Below are 22,200 nucleotides of genomic sequence, written 5' to 3'. Positions count from 1 at the left end.
GGGTTCGAGTCCTGCCTCAGTCATTTCACATCATTGCTTGACTTTTGATTCCAATTATTCAGCTGTCATTGGACAGTCTTTGATTCCTCATAGTATAAAGCTCATTGTAACTCAGGTTCTCTGTGGCCATATGGTTAGTGTGTTAGGTGTTGTGCTATTTCAACAATTCATATATCAAAACGTGCAGCTTTTTTTGAACTTTATCGGCGTTACTTTTCTCTTTTTAACTATTTATACTTTTTAAAATATTTAACTTTTTCTGCAAATTAAACTCTAGACAAATTATTTTCTCCAGTTTTGTAGCCACACTTGTCTTCTGGCTAAAATTCTGGTCAAAAATGCAAAGAGACTTAGATAATAATTTTAAATATTTTTTAAATGCAGCCAGGGAGCTCTCTGCTCTCATTCAGCCCAATGCTGAGAATTCTCCACAACTCTGTCTGAAACATGCTTATGTCTGTGCTCTCTGTGGCGAAGTGGCAGAGTAAAGGTTTATTGATCATGAGGTCATGGGTTCGATTCCTTACTTTTTTTTTTAAGCAGAAGCCAGTGATCCTCTTATCAAAGGTTTTCTTTACCCCTCACATACTGTCTCTGTCTGTAGCCTAGTGGTTAGCTTGCTGGTCTGGAGACCTGAAGGTTGCTGGTTCAATTCTTGCCTCAACAACAATTATAGTGAATTATTTTCCCAGTTGTCCTCTGTTGACTTCTGATAACTTGCTTCATGTTGAAACTGCTGCTCTCAGCCTGAAATTCACAGAAATTTTCATTCTAAGTCATTCAAGCTTGACTCTCAAGCTTTCTTGATGTTGACAGTGTGCAGATCATTAACAGACAACAGTCTCTGCAACTGTGTGTGCACCGTGGCCTAGAGGCAGAGTGGAAGTCTAATGATCATGAGGTTGTGGGTTCGATTCCGACCTTGGTCAAACATTTGTATGGTGATCACTGCTTGCACTATTTGCTAATTCTGCAACAGCGTTCAGTTGCTATCAGCAGTCACACCATTTCCATTCTTGGAAATGCTTTTTCTAGTTAGTGTGACTGCTGAAGCAGTCACACTATTGTTCTTCTGTTTGGCCATTTTCTTCCGCCTTTTTACGGTCTTCTTCTAGTCCTTCATACTTTGTGCTATTTCAACAATTCATATATCAAAACGTGCAGCTTTTTTTGAACTTTATCGGCATTACTTTTCTCTTTTTAACTATTTATACTTTTTCAAATATTTAACTTTTTCACAAAAAATCTCACATTCATCAAAGTCTCAACCTCTCTTCTTCACAACTCCACTGTAGTGTAGGGGGTAGGGTAACTGCCTGCCAACCCTAAGGTCACTGGTTCGAATCCAAGGGAAGACCTCTTGTTATGTTATGTTGAATTCTGCTCTCCTCCCCCGCCTTCAATTGGTTACAGGTGTTTGTTATCTCCTTGATTACTCATACCAGTTTGCAGCACATCATCACATTACAATGAATGACAACAGTTTTGAAAGCAGTGTGCTCTCTGTAGCCGAGTGGCAGAGTAAAGGTTTAGTGATCATATGGTCATGGGTTCGATTCCTGCCTCAGTCTTTTCACTTCATTGCTTGACTTTTGATTCCAATTATTCAGCTGTCATTGGACAGTCTTTGATTCCTCATAGTATAAAGCTCATTGTAACTCAGGTTCTCTGTGGCCATATGGTTAGTGCTCAGCCTGAAATTCACAGACATTTTCATTCTAAGTCATTCAAGCTTGACTCTCAAGCTTTCTTGATGTTGACAGTGTGCAGATCATTAACAGACAACAGTCTCTGCAACTGTGTGTGCACTGTGGCCTAGAGGCAGAGTGGAAGTCTAATGACCATGAGGATGTGGGTTCGATTCTGACCTTGGTCAAACATTTGTATGGTGATCACAGCTTGCACTATTTGCTAATTCTGCAACAGCGTTCAGTTGCTGTCAGCAGTCACACCATTTCCATTCTTGGAAATGCTTTTTCTAGTTCTTCTTACTACTTTCCGCCTTTCTACGGTTTTAAACTAGTCCTTCATACTTTGTGCGATTTCAACAATTCATATATCAAAACGTGCAGCTTTTTTTGAACTTTATCGGCATTACTTTTCTCTTTTTAACTATTTATACTTTTTAAAATATTTAACTTTTTCTGCTAATTTTTTCCCATAGGAATGCATTGAAAACATCTTCAAACTTTTAAAATTTTCTTACTACTTTGAACCTCTAAAACGTCAGCATACTTTCTCCCACAGACTCCATTTGACTTTTAAACTGTAGACGAACTTTTAATCTATTCACATATTACTCAGCTTATTGATATCTTCAACAGTTTTTAGGTATTTGGCTGTTTTAAAATCATTAAAATTTTCGACAAAATCCAACTTTATAATGGTTGTGTATTGCGCTTAACGAGCAGGGCTTAGAGTGAGTGACATCATCGTTAGAGTGAGAGGGATCGAAAAAACATTCAGGATTTTTTCTGGATAAATTGCCAGCACGGCCACAAATTAAACTCTAGACACATGATTTCCTCACCGGTTTGTAGCCACACTTGTCGTGTCTCATCTGATGTGCTCAAAACAGCAGACAGACTTACAGAATTGTCTCAATGAGCTTAATTGTCCAGCTAGACCCGCTCCAGTGGCTCATCCACTTCAATATAAAAGTAGGAGCTGATTTTTTTAGAAAAACAGAAATGCCCCCCTTTTCTACCTTGCGACGGCAAGAAAAGTTTTTGCCCTACAAACATTTAATGCACATTGGCTCGCTCAGGAAGGTCTCCTTGCCCCGATGGTCAGGACCACATTCTGATAAGAGTTACGGTTCTCTTTTACTGGGCTGTTTTGGGAAGCTGCACAGAGCTCAAATCTCTCTGCTCTGCTCTGCTCTGTGTGCAGTTGGTCCAGCTGTAGGGGCCAGCTCGTTATCATGTCTATTAATAGAACAAGTGCAGGTGCAGCCTGGCTGCTCGTTAAGATGTTTTTAAACACAGCCCCACACACACACATGATAAACCAGACTGACAGAGGATGTCCACGCACAAACACAGGCATCACACTCACACAGACAGACACACACAGACACTCACACACAGTCACACACACACACACACATACACAAACAGACAAACACACAAACACAACACTGTTCCACACAGTAAAATGTAAGCATGGTAGTCGCCATGGTAACTTCTGAGGGCAGGCTGCCACACAGGTGTAATCAATCAGATCATTAGGGAGAGAGGAGTTCTGTGGCGCTTATCAACAGTTTTACTTTCTGCACATGTACACACAGACAGAGAGACCGTCAGACTCACACACCCAGACACACACACAGGTTTTCAGCTCAAATTCATCAGCCTCTCAATTATTTTATACTTTTGATGTAAACATCTCCAACAATTTATATTTTTCTCATGAATTTCAGTTCAGACATTTAACCTTTCCACCTCTATAAATAGTAGTGTAATTCCAGGTGGAGCCTAGGACATAGGATCTATCTATCTATCTATCTATCTATCTATCTATCTATCTATCTATCTATCTATCTATCTATCTATCTATCTATCTATCTATCTATCTATCTATCTATCTATCTATCTATCTATCTATCTATCTATCTATCTATACCCCTCCCTATTTGTTAACCCCTCTGATCTATCTATCTATCTATACCCCTCCCTATTTGTTAACCCCTCTGATCTATCTATCTATCTATCTATCTATCTATCTATCTATCTATCTATCTATACCCCTCCCTATTTTTTAACCCCTCTGATCTATCTATCTATCTATCTATCTATCTATCTATCTATCTATCTATCTATCTATCTATCTATCTATCTATCTATCTATCTATCTATCTATCTATACCCCTCCCTATTTTTTAACCCCTCTGATCTATCTATCTATCTATCTATCTATCTATCTATCTATCTATATATCTATCTATCTATCTATCTATCTATCTATCTATCTATCTATCTATCTATCTATCTATCTGTACCCCTCCCTATTTTTTAACCCCTCTGATCTATCTATTCTTTCTTTCACTCCATTTCTGTCTTTTTACTTCTTTGTTTGCTTGATTGTTTCTTTCTTTCTTTCTACTCCTTTTCTCTTCCTTTGTTTTTCTTTCTTTCTTTCTTTCACTCCATTTATGTCTTTTTACTTCTTTGTTTGTTTGTTTGTTTGTTTGTTTCTTTGTTTGTTTGTTTCTTTGTTTCTTTGTTTCTTTGTTTCTTTCTTTCTTTCTTCAGCTCATTCAGCATTGCATTCACACCATTTCCATTCTTGGAAATGCTTTTTCTAGTTAGTGTGACTGCTGAAGCAGTCACACTATTGTTCTTCTGTTTGGCCATTTTCTTCCGCCTTTTTACGGTCTTCTTCTAGTCCTTCATACTTTGTGCTATTTCAACAATTCATATATCAAAACGTGCAGCTTTTTTTGAACTTTATCGGCATTACTTTTCTCTTTTTAACTATTTATACTTTTTCAAATATTTAACTTTTTCACAAAAAATCTCACATTCATCAAAGTCTCAACCTCTCTTCTTCACAACTCCACTGTAGTGTAGGGGTTAGGGTGGATGCTTGCCAACCCTAAGGTCACTGGTTCGAATCCAAGGGAAGAACTCTTGTTATGTTATGTTGAATTCTGCTCTCCTCCCCCGCCTTCAATTGGTTACAGGTGTTTGTCATCTCCTTGATTACTCATACCAGTTTGCAGCACATCATCACATTACAATGAATGACAACAGTTTTGAAAGCAGTGTGCTCTCTGTAGCCGAGTGGCTGAGTAAAGGTTTAGTGATCATATGGTCATGGGTTCGATTCCTGCCTCAGTCTTTTCACTTCATTGCTTGACTTTTGATTCCAATTATTCAGCTGTCATTGGACAGTCTTTGATTCCTCATAGTATAAAGCTCATTGTAACTCAGGTTCTCTGTGGCCATATGGTTAGTGCTCAGCCTGAAATTCACAGAAATTTTCATTCTAAGTCATTCAAGCTTGACTCTCAAGCTTTCTTGATGTTGACAGTGTGCAGATCATTAACAGACAACAGTCTCTGCAACTGTGTGCGCACTGTGGCCTAGAGGCAGAGTGGAAGTCTAATGACCATGAGGTTGTCGGTTCGATTCCGACCTTGGTCAAACATTTGTATGGTGATCACTGCTTGCACTATTTGCTAATTCTGCAACAGCGTTCAGTTGCTATCAGCAGTCACACCATTTCCATTCTTGGAAATGCTTTTTCTAGTTAGTGTGAATGCTGGAAGCATTCACAGTATTGTTATTCTGTTCGGCCATTTTGTTTCTTTAAACTTATTATTATTATTATTCTGAGTCTTCTTCCCTTTTTCTGCGTTTAACTCCTTCTTCATACTTTGTGCTATTTCAACAATTCATATATCAAAACGTGCAGCTTTTTCAGGACATTTATGCTATTATTTTTCTCTTTCATACTATTTATACTTTTTAAAATATTTAACTTTTTGTGCAATTTTTTTCCCATAGGAATACATTGAAACAGTCTTCAAACTCTTCAAATCTTCTGCTTCATTCAGCCTCTAATAGCTTCAGCATACTTTCAGCTACAGACTTCATTCAACTTTTAAACTGTTCACAAACCTTTCAACTATTCAGCTATATCTCAGCTTATTGATATCTTCAACAGTTTCAGATATATGTATAGTTTTAAAATCATTAAAATTTCTGACAAAATTCAGATTTAACATGAAAGTCAATGGGACGGAATGTTCGGACGTTGGCAGTTGGTAGAGTGACAGAGGGTCTAAAAATCCTCTCACATTTTTCTCTCTATCCTGTCAGCACGGCCACAGATTACACTCTACACACATAATTTCGGGCATGCTTGTAGACAAGCTCATCCTTGATCTCTTCATGTGCTCAGAAAACCAGAGAGACGAACACAATTTAAACTAAGAGCCTCTGAGTGCAGCCATTTCCCTCTCTCCTCCCATTGACTCCCATTCAAAAGTAGGCGCTGATTTTCTAAACGTCCCAAAGTTTCCAACCTGCGACACAATCAACAATTTTTACTCTAGAAACACCAAAGTGACATGGACGCGTTCAGCAAGGTCTTATGGTTCGGAAAATGTAAACCTTTTGCTCGTACTAAGTACAGATTTGTCGTACATTAGATCTGTTTGAGGGTGTCACAGAGCAGTTAAAGCCTATGGTTAAAGCTGCCACCATGCCTTAAAGCCACCAGCCACCAGTTACATGGTAACCTCAACATGGCAACCTCACCATGGTAACCTCACCATGGCAACGTCACCATGGCAACGCACACACATTCTCTCTGTCTGACTGTCTGTCGGTCATACACACACACACACACACACACACACACACACACACACACACACACAAATGGACACACACTAACTACCACACACACACACATCCAACACACACACACACACACACAAATGGACACACACTCACCATACACACACATCCAACACATACACACACACAAATGGACACACACTCACCATGCATACACATCCAACACACACACACAAATGGACACACACTAACTACTACACACACACACACACACACACACACACACACACACACCATACACACACATCCAACACACACACACACACACACACAAATGGACACACACTAACTACCACACACACACACAAACACACACACACACACCCAACAAACATACAACCACTTACCAAACACATACACAATTTACACAATTACACACAAACAGACACACATGCACACACAACAAACACACACACAAATGGACACACACTAACCATACACAAACAGACACACACGTCCAACACACACACATTTCATACAGTTGCCAGGTCAGAACTTTTTGTATATCTTCCTCACTCACACACACACACACACACACACACACACACACACACACACACACACACACACACACACACACACACACACACACACACACACACACACACACACTTTTGTATATCTTCCTCACTCTCTCACACACACACACACACACACACACACACTTTTCCTACAGTTGTCTGACTGTTTTGTATGTACCTCTCTATCTTCCTGTTGTAGTTAATGGACTCGTTGCTGTTAATTTTGTTCTTTAGCTATTTAAACTGAAAATACACATTTCCCCATTTTGGTCATGTTGAACACATTGTTTTACACGTATCCTAAACTACTGAGGCTCTTCTCAACCATTTCACACCATTAAACCCGCTGTTTACATGTTCTACTCCTCAGCTAATGCTCCATCTACATTCTTCAACAATGTTCTTCTGCTGTCAGTTTACAATGTATTTCAGTAGGCATTAACTTTTTTCCTAATTCAGGAATTTTTCAAACTCTTCTTTGACAATTCAAGTAATTTCCAGCCATTTCATACAAAGTCTCACATCTTCTACTTTTAAATATATTCTCAGCCATTGCTTCGGCTATGTTAGTGCTGGTTCATCAGTTGTCCTTCCTGTCAGGTTAGCTGCAGATTTCAACTATTTAACCATTAAATTTAAACATGCAGAATTTCAATGTTTTCTTCTCCCTTTAGCATTTCTACTGCTTTTTACCTTTAAAAAGGCATTCATCTCACACTACAAGTTATATGTTTCAGCTTTTTCCCTCCTAGGGATGAATAAAGTATTCCTCTACTCTCTACTCTACTCTACTCTACTCTACTCTAGCATTAGTCTTTTCAACATTGCTTTATCTTTTATCTTTTTCATGTTGAACACATTGTTTTACACGTATCCTAAACTACTGAGGCTCTTCTCAACCATTTCACACCATTAAACCCGCTGTTTACATGTTCTACTCCTCAGCTAATGCTAATGATCTATATTCTTCAACAATGTTCTTCTGCTGTCAGTTTACAATGTATTTCAGTAGGCATTAACTTTTTTCCAAATTCAGGAATTTTTCAAACTCTTCTTTGACAATTCAAGTAATTTCCAGCCATTTCATACAAAGTCTCACATCTTCTACTTTTAAATATATTCTCAGCCATTGCTTCGGCTATGTTAGTGCTGGTTCATCAGTTGTCCTTCCTGTCAGGTTAGCTGCAGATTTCAACTATTTAACCATTACATTTAAACATGCAGAATTTCAATGTTTTCTTCTCCCTTTAGCATTTCTACTGCTTTTTACCTTTAAAAAGGCATTCATCTCACACTACAAGTTATATGTTTCAGCTTTTTCCCTCCTAGGGATGAATAAAGTATTCCTCTACTCTCTACTCTTCTCTACTCTAGCATTAGTCTTTTCAACATTGCTTTAGCAGTTTCGTCAACTAATTTAGCATTGATTCAACAATTTCTTCAGCTGATTCAGCATTGCTTCAGCAACAGCGTTCAGCTGCTTTCAGCATTCACACGCATTTTCTGCAGGAAATGCTATCTTTTTCTAGTTAGGGCCACGGGCAATCGCACCGGGCACTGGTCCCAACAGCTATGAAATAGCTGCAGGGACCAGTGCCCGGGCGAAGCCCGGGCACTACTGTTATTGTGTGGATTTTTTCTTATTATTATTATTTTTCCACTTCCGGCCGATTTTCGATGCGCTACTAGTCCTGCAACTCGAAGAGTTGCAGGACAAATTATATATCAAAACGTGCGTCCTGATCGGGATCGGTGTGCTATTACTTTTCTCAACAGTTTACGAATTTTTCGCGACGTAGTCGCGAAAAACTGCGCAAAAATTTTGCATGTAAGTCAATGGGACGGGCGAAAAAAAAAGACCGAAAAAGACCAATCATTGGAGTTTAACAAAAGTCTACTGCTCAGGCATACTTTCACCTAGAGACTCCATTTAAACTTTAAACAGTAGACACAAGTCTTGTGTATTGTCGTATTACTCCACGTTTTGATAGGTCATATAGTTTTTGATCAATCCCTGATCAATGACCATGATCATTTTTGGAGAAATTATGAGTTTATAATGGGTGTGTATTGCATGGAATGTTCGTGTCAGAGTGCGTGACATCATCGGTTAGAGTGGGAGAGAGTGAAGAAACATTCTGTATTTTTTCTGGATAAATTGCCACCACGGCCACAATTTACACTCTACAGACATAATTTTTTCAGAATTTGTAAGACAAACTTGTTATCTCTCATGTCATGTGCTCAAAATATCAGAGAGACTTACAGAACTTACAGAATCAGCCTCTGAGTGCGGCCACGTCTGTCCCTGCTCCTCATTGAGTCCAATACAAATATTTTCTGAGAGGAGCAGAACGGCCTGATGTTTTAAAACTGCCAGCGTCGCCAAAATATTTACTGTAGAAACACCAAATCGTACCGAAATTTTCAGTAAGTCCTTAGAGCAACATTGATCTGTGTTTTGTTCTGATAGGAGTTACCGTTTTGTCATGCTAAGCCTAATTGTGAGGCCGGTTTAGAGGCAGAAAATGGCTGTTTTTCTCCACGTTTCTGTCTGTCTCAGCCTGCGGGGGCCCCTATCGCCGTGGTAACCTCTTTGATCCTCAGGCCAGAGCTCGTTAACTTCATAAACAATCCACCTGGCGCTCGTTTAAATGTTTATAAACACAGACACAGCTAAATCAGACTGACACAGGATGCAGCTACTAACTAACTATGTGTCAAGTCAGTCACACACACACACACACAGACTCTAGAGCCAGCTTCATGTGATTACAGTTACACACACACACACACACAAACACACACACACCTACACACACACACACACACACAGTTAACCTAATGTGGTTACAGCTCCTCCATATCAGTGCTTATAGAAAGATGATCATGTGTCTGTCTGATCAGCTCTGTCTTGACCTTAAGATCGTGGGTTTGATTCCCATGTTGACAGAGATGGCACAACCCGCAGTAGCTCCCGTGGCCCATTCAAAATTTCCCGAGAGGAAATTTTCTAGTTATTATTTTTCCACTTCCGGCCGATTTTCGATGCGCTACTAGTCCTGCAACTCGAAGAGTTGCAGGACAAATTATATATCAAAACGTGCGTCCTGATCGGGATCGCTGTGCTATTACTTTTCTCAACAGTTTACGAATTTTTCGCGACGTAGTCGCGAAAAACTGCGCAAAAATTTTGCATGTAAGTCAATGGGACGGGCGAAAAAAAAAGACCGAAAAAGACCAATCATTGGAGTTTAACAAAAGTCTACTGCTCAGGCATACTTTCACCTAGAGACTCCATTTAAACTTTAAACAGTAGACACAAGTCTTGTGTATTGTCGCATTACTCCACGTTTTGATAGGTCATATAGTTTTTGATCAATCCCTGATCAATGACCATGATCATTTTTGGAGAAATGATGAGTTTATAATGGGTGTGTATTGCATAGAATGTTCGTGTCAGAGTGCGTGACATCATCGGTTAGAGTGGGAGAGAGTGAAGAAACATTCTGTATTTTTTCTGGATAAACTGTGACCACGGCCACAATTTACACTCTACAGACATAATTTTTTCAGAATTTGTAAGACAAACTTGTTATCTCTCATGTCATGTGCTCAAAATATCAGAGAGACTTACAGAACTTACAGAATCAGCCTCTGAGTGCGGCCACGTCTGTCTCTGCTCCTCATTGAGTCCAATACAAATATTTTCTGAGAGGAGCAGAACGGCCTGATGTTTTAAAACTGCCAGCGTCGCCAAAATATTTACTGTAGAAACACCAAATCGTACCGAAATTTTCATTAAGTCCTTAGAGCAACGTTGATCTGTGTTTTGTTCTGATAGGAGTTACCGTTTTGTCATGCTAAGCCTAATTGTGAGGCCGGTTTAGAGGCAGAAAATGGCTGTTTTTCTCCACGTTTCTGTCTGTCTCAGCCTGCGGGGGCCCCTATCGCCGTGGTAACCTCTTTGATCCTCAGGCCAGAGCTCGTTAACTTCATAAACAATCCACCTGGCGCTCGTTTAAATGTTTATAAACACAGACACAGCTAAATCAGACTGACACAGGATGCAGCTACTAACTAACTATGTGTCAAGTCAGTCACACACACACACACAGACTCTAGAGCCAGCTTCATGTGATTACAGTCACACACACACACACACACACACACACACACACACACACACACACACACACACACAGGTAACCTAATGTGGTTACAGCTCCTCCATATCAGTGCTTATAGAAAGATGATCATGTGTCTGTCTGATCAGCTCTGTCTTGACCTTAAGATCGTGGGTTTGATTCCCATGTTGACAGAGATGGCACAACCCGCAGTAGCTCCCGTGGCCCATTCAAAATTTCCCGAGAGGAAATTTTCTAGTTATTATTCTTACTTCTTTCACCCTTTTTCTGCGTTTAACTACTTCTTCATACTTTGTGCTATTTCAAAAATTCATATATCAAAACGTGCAGCTTTTTCAGGACATTTATGCTATTATTTTTCTCTTTCATACTATTTATACTTTTTAAAATATTTAACTTTTTGTGCAATTTTTCTCCCATAGGAAATGAATTGAAACAGTCTTCAAACTCTTAAAATCTTCTGCTTCATTCAGCCTCTAATAGCTTCAGCATACTTTCAGCTACAGACTTCATTCAACTTTTAAACTGTTCACAAACCTTTCAACTATTCAGCTATATCTCAGCTTATTGATATCTTCAACAGTTTCAGATATATGTATAGTTTTAAAATCATTAAAATTTCTGACAAAATTCAGATTTAACATGAAAGTCAATGGGACGGAATGTTCGGACGTTGGCAGTTGGTAGAGTGACAGAGGGTCTAAAAATCCTCTCACATTTTTCTCTCTATCCTGTCAGCACGGCCACAGATTACACTCTACACACATAATTTCGGGCATGCTTGTAGACAAGCTCATCCTTGATCTCTTCATGTGCTCAAAAAACCAGAGAGACGAACACAATTTAAACTGGGAGCCTCTGAGTGCGGCCAATTCCCTCTCTCCTCTCATTGACTCCCATTCAAAAGTAGGCGCTGATTTTCTAAACGTCCCAAAGTTTCCAACCTGCGACACAATCAACAATTTTTACTCTAGAAACACCAAAGTGACACGGACGCGTTCAGCAAGGTCTTATGGTTCGGAAAATGTAAACCTTTTGCTCGTACTAAGTACAGATTTGTCGTACATTAGATCTGTTTGAGGGTGTCACAGAGCAGTTAAAGCCTATGGTTAAAGCTGCCACCATACCTTAAAGCCACCAGCCAACAGTTACATGGTAACCTCAACATGGCAACCTCACCATGGTAACCTCACCATGGCAACGTCACCATGGCAACGCACACACATTCTCTCTGTCTGACTGTCTGTCGGTCATACACACACACACACACACACAAATGGACACACACTAACTACCACACACACACACACACACACACACACACACATCCAACACACACACACACACACACACACAAATGGACACACACACACACACAAATGGACACACATTCACCATACACACACATCCAACACACACACAAATGGACACACACTCACCATGCATACACATCCAACACACACACACAAATGGACACACACTAACTACTACACACACACACACACCATACACACACACGCACACACACAAATGGACACACACACACAAATGGACACACACTCACCATACACACACATCCAACACACACACACACACAAATGGACACACACTAACTACCACACACACACAAACACACACACACACACCCAACAAACATACAACCACTTACCAAACACATACACAATTTACACAATTACACACAAACAGACACACATGCACACACAACAAACACACACACAAATGGACACACACTAACCATACACAAACAGACACACACGTCCAACACACACACATTTCATACAGTTGTCAGGTCAGAACTTTTTGTATATCTTCCTCACTCACACACACACACACACACACACACACACACTTTTCCTACAGTTGTCTGACTGTTTTGTGTACCTCTCTATCTTCCTGTTGTAGTTAATGGACTCGTTGCTGTTAATTTTGTTCTTTAGCTATTTAAACTGTAAATACACATTTCCCCATTTTGGTCATGTTGAACACATTGTTTTACACGTATCCTAAACTACTGAGGCTCTTCTCAACCATTTCACACCATTAAACCCGCTGTTTACATGTTCTACTCCTCAGCTAATGCTTGATCTATATTCTTCAACAATGTTCTTCTGCTGTCAGTTTACAATGTATTTCAGTAGGCATTAACTTTTTTCCAAATTCAGGAATTTTTCAAACTCTTCTTTGACAATTCAAGTAATTTCCAGCCATTTCATACAAAGTCTCACATCTTCTACTTTTAAATATATTCTCAGCCATTGCTTCGGCTATGTTAGTGCTGGTTCATCAGTTGTCCTTCCTGTCAGGTTAGCTGCAGATTTCAACTATTTAACCATTACATTTAAACATGCAGAATTTCAATGTTTTCTTCTCCCTTTAGCATTTCTACTGCTTTTTACCTTTAAAAAGGCATTCATCTCACACTACAAGTTATATGTTTCAGCTTTTTCCCTCCTAGGGATGAATAAAGTATTCCTCTACTCTCTACTCTACTCTACTCTAGCATTAGTCTTTTCAACATTGCTTTAGCAGTTTCGTCAACTAATTTAGCATTGATTCAACAATTTCTTCAGCTCATTCAGCATTGCTTCAGCAACAGCGTTCAGCTGCTTTCAGCATTCACACGCATTTTCTGCAGGAAATGCTATCTTTTTCTAGTTTTTATTATTTTTCATCTTCCGGCCAGATTTCGATTCGCTACTAGTCCTGCAACTCGAAGAGTTGCAGGACATATTATATATCAAAACGTGCGTCCTGATCGGGATCGCTGTGCTATTACTTTTCTCAACAGTTTACGAATTTTTCGCGACGTAGTCGCGAAAACCTGCGCAAAAATTTTGCATGTAAGTCAATGGGACGGGCGAAAAAAAAAGACCGAAAAAGACCAATCATTGGAGTTTAACAAAAGTCTACTGCTCAGGCATACTTTCACCTAGAGACTCCATTTAAACTTTAAACAGTAGACACAAGTCTTGTGTATTGTCGTATTACTCCACGTTTTGATAGGTCATATAGTTTTTGATCAATCCCTGATCAATGACCATGATCATTTTTGGAGAAATTATGAGTTTATAATGGGTGTGTATTGCATGGAATGTTCGTGTCAGAGTGCGTGACATCATCGGTTAGAGTGGGAGAGAGTGAAGAAACATTCTGTATTTTTTCTGGATAAATTGCCACCACGGCCACAATTTACACTCTACAGACATAATTTTTTCAGAATTTGTAAGACAAACTTGTTATCTCTCATGTCATGTGCTCAAAATATCAGAGAGACTTACAGAACTTACAGAATCAGCCTCTGAGTGCGGCCACGTCTGTCCCTGCTCCTCATTGAGTCCAATACAAATATTTTCTGAGAGGAGCAGAACGGCCTGATGTTTTAAAACTGCCAGCGTCGCCAAAATATTTACTGTAGAAACACCAAATCGTACCGAAATTTTCAGTAAGTCCTTAGAGCAACGTTGATCTGTGTTTTGTTCTGATAGGAGTTACCGTTTTGTCATGCTAAGCCTAATTGTGAGGCCGGTTTAGAGGCAGAAAATGGCTGTTTTTCTCCACGTTTCTGTCTGTCTCAGCCTGCGGGGGCCCCTATCGCCGTGGTAACCTCTTTGATCCTCAGGCCAGAGCTCGTTAACTTCATAAACAATCCACCTGGCGCTCGTTTAAATGTTTATAAACACAGACACAGCTAAATCAGACTGACACAGGATGCAGCTACTAACTAACTATGTGACAAGTCAGTCACACACACACACACACACAGACTCTAGAGCCAGCTTCATGTGATTACAGTCACACACACACACACACACACACACACACACACACATACACACACACACACACACACACACACACACACACACACACACACACACACACACACACACACACACACACACACACACACACAGGTAACCTAATGTGGTTACAGCTCCTCCATATCAGTGCTTATAGAAAGATGATCATGTGTCTGTCTGATCAGCTCTGTCTTGACCTTAAGATCGTGGGTTTGATTCCCATGTTGACAGAGATGGCACAACCCGCAGTAGCTCCCGTGGCCCATTCAAAATTTCCCGAGAGGAAATTTTCTAGTTATTTTTCCACTTCCGGCCGATTTTCGATGCGCTACTAGTCCTGCAACTCGAAGAGTTGCAGGACAAATTATATATCAAAACGTGCGTCCTGATCGGGATCGCTGTGCTATTACTTTTCTCAACAGTTTACGAATTTTTCGCGACGTAGTCGCGAAAAACTGCGCAAAAATTTTGCATGTAAGTCAATGGGACGGGCGAAAAAAAAAGACCGAAAAAGACCAATCATTGGAGTTTAACAAAAGTCTACTGCTCAGGCATACTTTCACCTAGAGACTCCATTTAAACTTTAAACAGTAGACACAAGTCTTGTGTATTGTCGCATTACTCCACGTTTTGATAGGTCATATAGTTTTTGATCAATCCCTGATCAATGACCATGATCATTTTTGGAGAAATTATGAGTTTATAATGGGTGTGTATTGCATAGAATGTTCGTGTCAGAGTGCGTGACATCATCGGTTAGAGTGGGAGAGAGTGAAGAAACATTCTGTATTTTTTCTGGATAAATTGCCACCATGGCCACAATTTACACTCTACAGACATAATTTTTTCAGAATTTGTAAGACAAACTTGTTATCTCTCATGTCATGTGCTCAAAATATCAGAGAGACTTACAGAACTTACAGAATCAGCCTCTGAGTGCGGCCACGTCTGTCTCTGCTCCTCATTGAGTCCAATACAAATATTTTCTGAGAGGAGCAGAACGGCCTGATGTTTTAAAACTGCCAGCGTCGCCAAAATATTTACTGTAGAAACACCAAATCGTACCGAAATTTTCATTAAGTCCTTAGAGCAACGTTGATCTGTGTTTTGTTCTGATAGGAGTTACCGTTTTGTCATGCTAAGCCTAATTGTGAGGCCGGTTTAGAGGCAGAAAATGGCTGTTTTTCTCCACGTTTCTGTCTGCCTCAGCCTGCGGGGGCCCCTATCGCCGTGGTAACCTCTTTGATCCTCAGGCCAGAGCTCGTTAACTTCATAAACAATCCACCTGGCGCTCGTTTAAATGTTTATAAACACAGACACAGCTAAATCAGACTGACACAGGATGCAGCTACTAACTAACTATGTGTCAAGTCAGTCACACACACACACACACAGACTCTAGAGCCAGCTTCATGTGATTACAGTCACACACACACACACACACACACACACACACACACACACACACACACACACACACACACACACACCTACACACACACACACACAGTTAACCTAATGTGGTTACAGCTCCTCCATATCAGTGCTTATAGAAAGATGATCATGTGTCTGTCTGATCAGCTCTGTCTTGACCTTAAGATCGTGGGTTTGATTCCCATGTTGACAGAGATGGCACAACCCGCAGTAGCTCCCGTGGCCCATTCAAAATTTCCCGAGAGGAAATTTTCTAGTTTATATTGCTGCCTTCTTTATCCCACAAAAGTTTTACCACGGAGTTAAACCTTCTGTGAAGGTTTTCACTTCCCCTGATATCACAGAGGTCACTCATGCAGCTAATACAGTGTGTGAACTCAAAACACTTCACTTCTCTCTAAGACGAGCTCACTGGACAACACTTCCAAAAGCCAAGTGCACGTATTCATGAATCTATTTCTTTTATTTCTGTAGAGAGAACACAGATCTCATTTGAAAGAATGTTTTTTTTTATTGTCATTATCATTCCCAAGGTCAATATTTGTGCAGGTTATCTTTTAAATGTGACAACATAACTCATCCATGTCTCTTTGTCCCAGATCAGTAACTCCAAACTGTTCCTGGCTGTTTTCGCAGCCGTCCTGGGGAACTTCAACTTCGGGTACTCTCTGGTTTTCTCGTCCCCCGTCCTCCCAAAGCTCAACAACCCCGATGCCGACCCACGGCTTAGGATGAACACGGAGCAGGCCGCGTGGTTCGGCTCCATCTATTCTCTGGGTGCAGCGGCTGGCGGGCTGGGGGCAATGCTGCTCAATGACATGATTGGACGGAAGCTGAGCATCATGGTGTCAGCAGTGCCATCAAGTATCGGGTGGGTCCAGGAAACATACAATCTAAGAACCGCACAACATGACATATTAGTGCTCAAGTGTTTCTATGTTGTCTATTATACTGTACTGTTATTTTAATTCCCCAGTAGCCACCAGTTCCCTAGTCAAAATGAATGATCCTGCACAACCACACAGCTGTTTTCAGTTACTTCTAGTGAGGTGATAGTTTGATGGGGCTGAACACTATGTCGACAAATGAACTAATAAAAATGAAAGCAGGGTTAAGTCCCACCCAAACAGGTACAACTTGCATGGCATTCAGTTGACCACACACCTACTCTTTTTTTATTTTTTTATTTAACCAGATAAAAGACCCATTAAGATCAAGACATCTTTCACAAGGGTGACCTGGCCATGAAAGGCAGCAGCACACGTCATAGTAAATAAAGACAGATAACAACAACAAAACAAACATTGAAAAATGCAAGCAGTTTGACAAGTGCACAGGCACTGTTCAAAGGATTTCCGTTGTCGGTTTTTTAAGATAGAGCGGAAGGCTCTCAGTGAAATAAAGTTAGATGATTTTACTTCAAATTGAAGGGTATTCCAAGCAAAGGGGGCAGAGAAACTGAATGCCTTTTTCCCATTTCAGTCCAAACACGGGGAGTAAAGAGGTACAAAATGTAATTCAATCGTAGGGCATAATGGCTTTTAGTTCTCTGAAGAACTAAAACCGAGGACAAACAAACACACCAAGGACAAACAAACTGTTTTCTCAGTTTGGTCAAACTGATTTTGACGAAACTTGATTAAGGGATGGGACATGGACCAGGGAACAAACCCTGCAGATCTGTTTAAATTGTGCTGAATTAATAAGACAGAGAGTTTTGCATAAGGAGACATTAGTTTATTATATCTATTAGCAATACAATGTTGTGCAGAATTCCATAATTCCATTATTCAGTGCACACACACACAGCACAATGTGTTTGACATATGATATGGTGTACATGACTCTGCATGTGTTGTTGTTTTTTTTAATTATCATCTGTACATCTGTGTCTCTTAGGTACATGCTAATGGGAGCGGCTGTGAACTTGTGGATGCTTCAAGTGGGTCGTTTCCTCACAGGTGTTGCGGGTGGGATGACTGCAGCATCCATTCCTGTAGGTCGCCCTGGTTACAGATGCAAATATGCACTGATTGGGGTTTACCTCTGTGTTCATGTTACCATCTTTGTGTTGATGTCACAGGTTTACATCTCAGAGATCTCCCACAAATCAGTGAGAGGAGCTCTGGGCTCCTGCCCTCAGGTCACCGCTGTGTTTGGGACCCTGGCGCTCTACGCCCTGAGTAAGTGCTACAAAAACCTGCAGCCACAGGTTTAATGGTTGGAGGTTGAATATCAACAATTAAAGGGATAGTTCAACATTTTGGCAAGTTGGCCCATTGCCATTGCCTGAGCAGCTCGCGGCTCTGCTCCGCCGTTCTAAAAGTAGCTTGCACCGACAAATAAAGATAACGAACTTACTCCTAAGAGTATAGGGATTATGGGCCAATTTGCCAAAATGTTGAACTATCCCTTTAAGCAGCAATAAATATACACTAACGAACTTACTCCTAAGAGTATAGGGATTATGGGCCAATTTGCCAAAATGTTGAACTATCCCTTTAAGCAGCAATAAATATACACTAATTGAGTATTTTTAATGGAAACAACAGTGTTTCTCCTCTGTTGCTCAACTCAGCATGGCGATGTGATGTGCACAGGTCTGGTGGTAGAGTGGCGGTGGCTGGCAATAGCTGGGGAGGTGCCAGCTTTGCTGATGGTTGTGCTGCTAGCGTTCATGCCCTCTTCTCCCAGGAGGCTTCTCTCTTTGGGACGAGAGCAGAAGGCCGAGGCGGCCCTCCGCTGGCTGAGGGGGAAACGCTACAACACACACATCGAGCTCAGTGCCATAAAGGTAAGAGGCTGACAGCAATTGAAAGTTTTTAAGGAGGCTTTTGGGTTGAAGACAGCAGGTAAAGATGTGCTGCTCTAAATTTCCAGGAGGAGACAGATGAGGATTTAAGGGATCACACATTCACTTAAGTATTTTACATGCTGGAGGAGTTTTAAAGTGAATATGAACTACCGGTAATATGTTTGGGCTTTGTGTTCCTACCAATGCAGCACAGCATCAACACACAGGGTAAAGTGACATGGTCTCAGCTTGCCACGCCTGTCTACTACCGGCCAATCGCTATCTCAGTGGTGATGCGTTTCCTGCAGCAAATGACTGGCGTCACGCCCATTCTGGTCTACATGGAACCCATCTTTGCCAAGAGCAAAGTCTCCTTGGAGGCCAGGTATCAGATGTATCCCATTTAAATTAATATATAATATCAACTAGCAAATACAAACCCATATTCATTTTTATCCGTCAGGTATGAGGCTGCCATTGTAGGTGCTGTCCGCCTCTTATCTGTCGCCGTGGCAGCCAGTCTGATGGACAAAGCAGGGCGTAAAGCTCTCCTGTACACGTCGAGCATGCTGATGTTCCTGTCCAGTCTGACTCTGACCATGATCTCCCACACCACGCCTTGCCCTCCAAGCCCCTCTCCTCCAAACACCACCATGAGTTTGGACAATAGCCTCAATAACGCAATCACACACGTATTAGAGAGCGGCCAGCCAGATTCAGCCGGCCTCATTCCTCTCATCAGCACTATGGTTTTCATATTCGGTGAGTGTTGAAAATGACTTCTTCTAAATTGAAATATCTCATTTGTTTCTGTATGGATTAACAAGAAATTTGTTCTACCTGAGAAGAAGATTTGATTGCCTTTTCATCAGCACCACCAATTGATTGACATATGGTTTTGAGTGAAACATGTTGTCACCGGTTGGCTGTAGCTGCCTTTTACAGTGAAATTTGGTCCAGACTTCTGGACCACAACTCCTGAGTAAAATGTAATGTTGGTCAAAATTAGTCTGGTATTCCATGATCAAAATTGCAATCATATTTACATTTCATTCACATTCATTAATTGCCAAATGTTAGCATGTTAGCTCACTAAACTGACCTCCCCTCATTTGCTAAACATTCGCATTTTAGCATTAGCCTATCATTAGAGGCATGTGAGCATTTAACTCGCTTGAACACAGCTTCAAAGTGCTGCTTGCCAAGCTATAGACTCCCACAATTATTATATACTCTTAGTACTCGGCTCATTTGAGTTCACAGTCGACTGTGTACTTAAAGTAAACATAAGGAAATACATTTAGTTCATGTACTGGGTGGAGATTTGATAATCCGCCAGGTAAAACGTGATGTCATCTTGCCGGTTGTCTCATTGCAATAAGAGTTATTATACGGGGCATTTAGTTATATCTTCTTTGCATAGCACGATTATCCACTGTATATTATAACCTACATTAATATTTACCTGCTCATGCTCATAAAACCTTGTGTTTTCATTTGCCAAATTGGTTTGAGTTGACCTCACTTGATTTGGAAACCTTTTCTACCATCACATTGTTGATGTGGTGTTATATGTCTAATATTTGTCTGAAACAGATAAAGCAGTATTAGACTTTTTTCATATTTGAGTCTAATGAACCTCATAAAACTTAGGAGTGACTTATCCGTATCTTTTGATGTCATTGTTGATGCCATTATCATGCTATCAATATCATTACTGATTCCTTTCTCATCACATTGTTGAATGTCTCCTAGGATACGCAATGGGATGGGGCCCAATTACGTGGCTGCTGATGTCAGAGGTGTTGCCGCTGGTTGCCAGGGGCGTGGCTTCTGGTCTGTGTGTCACAGTCAGCTGGTTGACAGCCTTCATGCTCACCCACGCCTTCACACACCTTGTGGACATGTACGGCCTGTATGTGCCCTACCTGTTATTCACAGTGGTGTGTGTCGTCTGCCTGCTGTTCAACGCCGTAGTTCTCCCAGAGACTCGCGGCCGCTCGCTGGAGGAAATAGAGAACTATTTCAGGACCGGCCGGACATTCACCATCAGGCGGAGTGAATCCACTGCCCAGTCCCATTGAAGCACACACATGGATGATGTAGCTGTACAGAATGGCTGCTAATTACGATTGATAATAATTCCTTTATCTATACTGCACTTTTAAAAGCAAAAGTCTACAAAGTGTTTTGTCATAAAAACAGAAACACATAAGAATAATGGCAAAAGGCCCCAACAACAGTGACATAAAACACATAAGATCCCAAGCAGGTAACCCAAGCAAAACAAGAAATACCAGAACCTGACAACAGACCAGGCGGAACCACAGATGATGTAGTAATTATATGAGAAAGTGATAAAATACAGGGGTATAAGCAGATAGCAGAGAATGGGATAAAAAAAGAGTTAAAGGAGGAGTGGCATAATAAATTAGTAGTACAGAACAGATAAGAGCAGCTGAAATAAACAGTTCAATAAAATAAGAAACAGATTTATATTTAAAAAATATATATATATTAAACATATAACACAGTAGGCTACTGAATAAAAGAAGGATAAATTAAGGCCATAAAAAGGAATAAAAACAATAGAAAGATATTGAGGATGATGGAACGAAAAGAAATGAATAAAGTAAGAAATTAAAGGGAATTTTAAAAAATTATGGAAGAAAACAAGAAGACAACATGACGAAAAAGCAAAGTGGTTTTAAGAAGTCACTTAAAGGATGTCACAGATTCCACCTCATCTCCTCAGGCAGGTCGACCCTGTCTGAGGAGAGGCAAAGCTGGGGGCCCTGATAGTGAAAATGAGTTTACATTTAGATAAGACTGGACTTTAGAGTGACCAGGTGAGTCCCTCAGGATGATCTGAGGCTGGGGGCCGGTGTAACAGTTCTGATACGTAGCTCGGAGCCAAACCAACACGAATGTTAAAGGTGATTAGTGAAGTCTTAAAATCTGTTAAAACTCACAAGAAGCCAATTAGGAAGCTCAGACTGGTGCAGACAGAGGTGCTGCATTTTAAACTACTGTAAAATGGCATTCACAGATTTACATGTAAGGACCATTACAAAAGCTCATGTGCACAACCATTGTAGGTCAAAGGTCACTATG

The 22,200-nt window shown here is 40.5% G+C and overlaps 1 protein-coding gene across 1 annotated transcript in view; it reads left to right on the top strand.

Annotated features, from left to right (window-relative positions):
* Positions 1–22,200, top strand: part of slc2a6 (solute carrier family 2 member 6) — a 28,683-nt gene extending 6,483 nt beyond the window's left edge. The window contains exons 2-8 of the mRNA XM_085784694.1: positions 16,892–17,163; positions 18,192–18,288; positions 18,376–18,475; positions 18,893–19,086; positions 19,296–19,471; positions 19,550–19,848; positions 20,842–22,200. Of these exons, the coding sequence (XP_085640820.1) occupies positions 16,892–17,163; positions 18,192–18,288; positions 18,376–18,475; positions 18,893–19,086; positions 19,296–19,471; positions 19,550–19,848; positions 20,842–21,170 (1,467 nt within the window). The 3' untranslated portion in view covers positions 21,171–22,200. The remainder of the gene's footprint in view (positions 1–16,891; positions 17,164–18,191; positions 18,289–18,375; positions 18,476–18,892; positions 19,087–19,295; positions 19,472–19,549; positions 19,849–20,841) is intronic.

Source organism: Trachurus japonicus, chromosome 8, assembly GCF_045865225.1.
Source record: "Trachurus japonicus isolate A0001 chromosome 8, Traja_1.0".
Classification (NCBI taxonomy): domain Eukaryota; kingdom Metazoa; phylum Chordata; class Actinopteri; order Carangiformes; family Carangidae; genus Trachurus; species Trachurus japonicus.
Note: the sequence above shows the minus strand (reverse complement) of the source record. Positions and strands in the feature narration are given on the sequence as shown.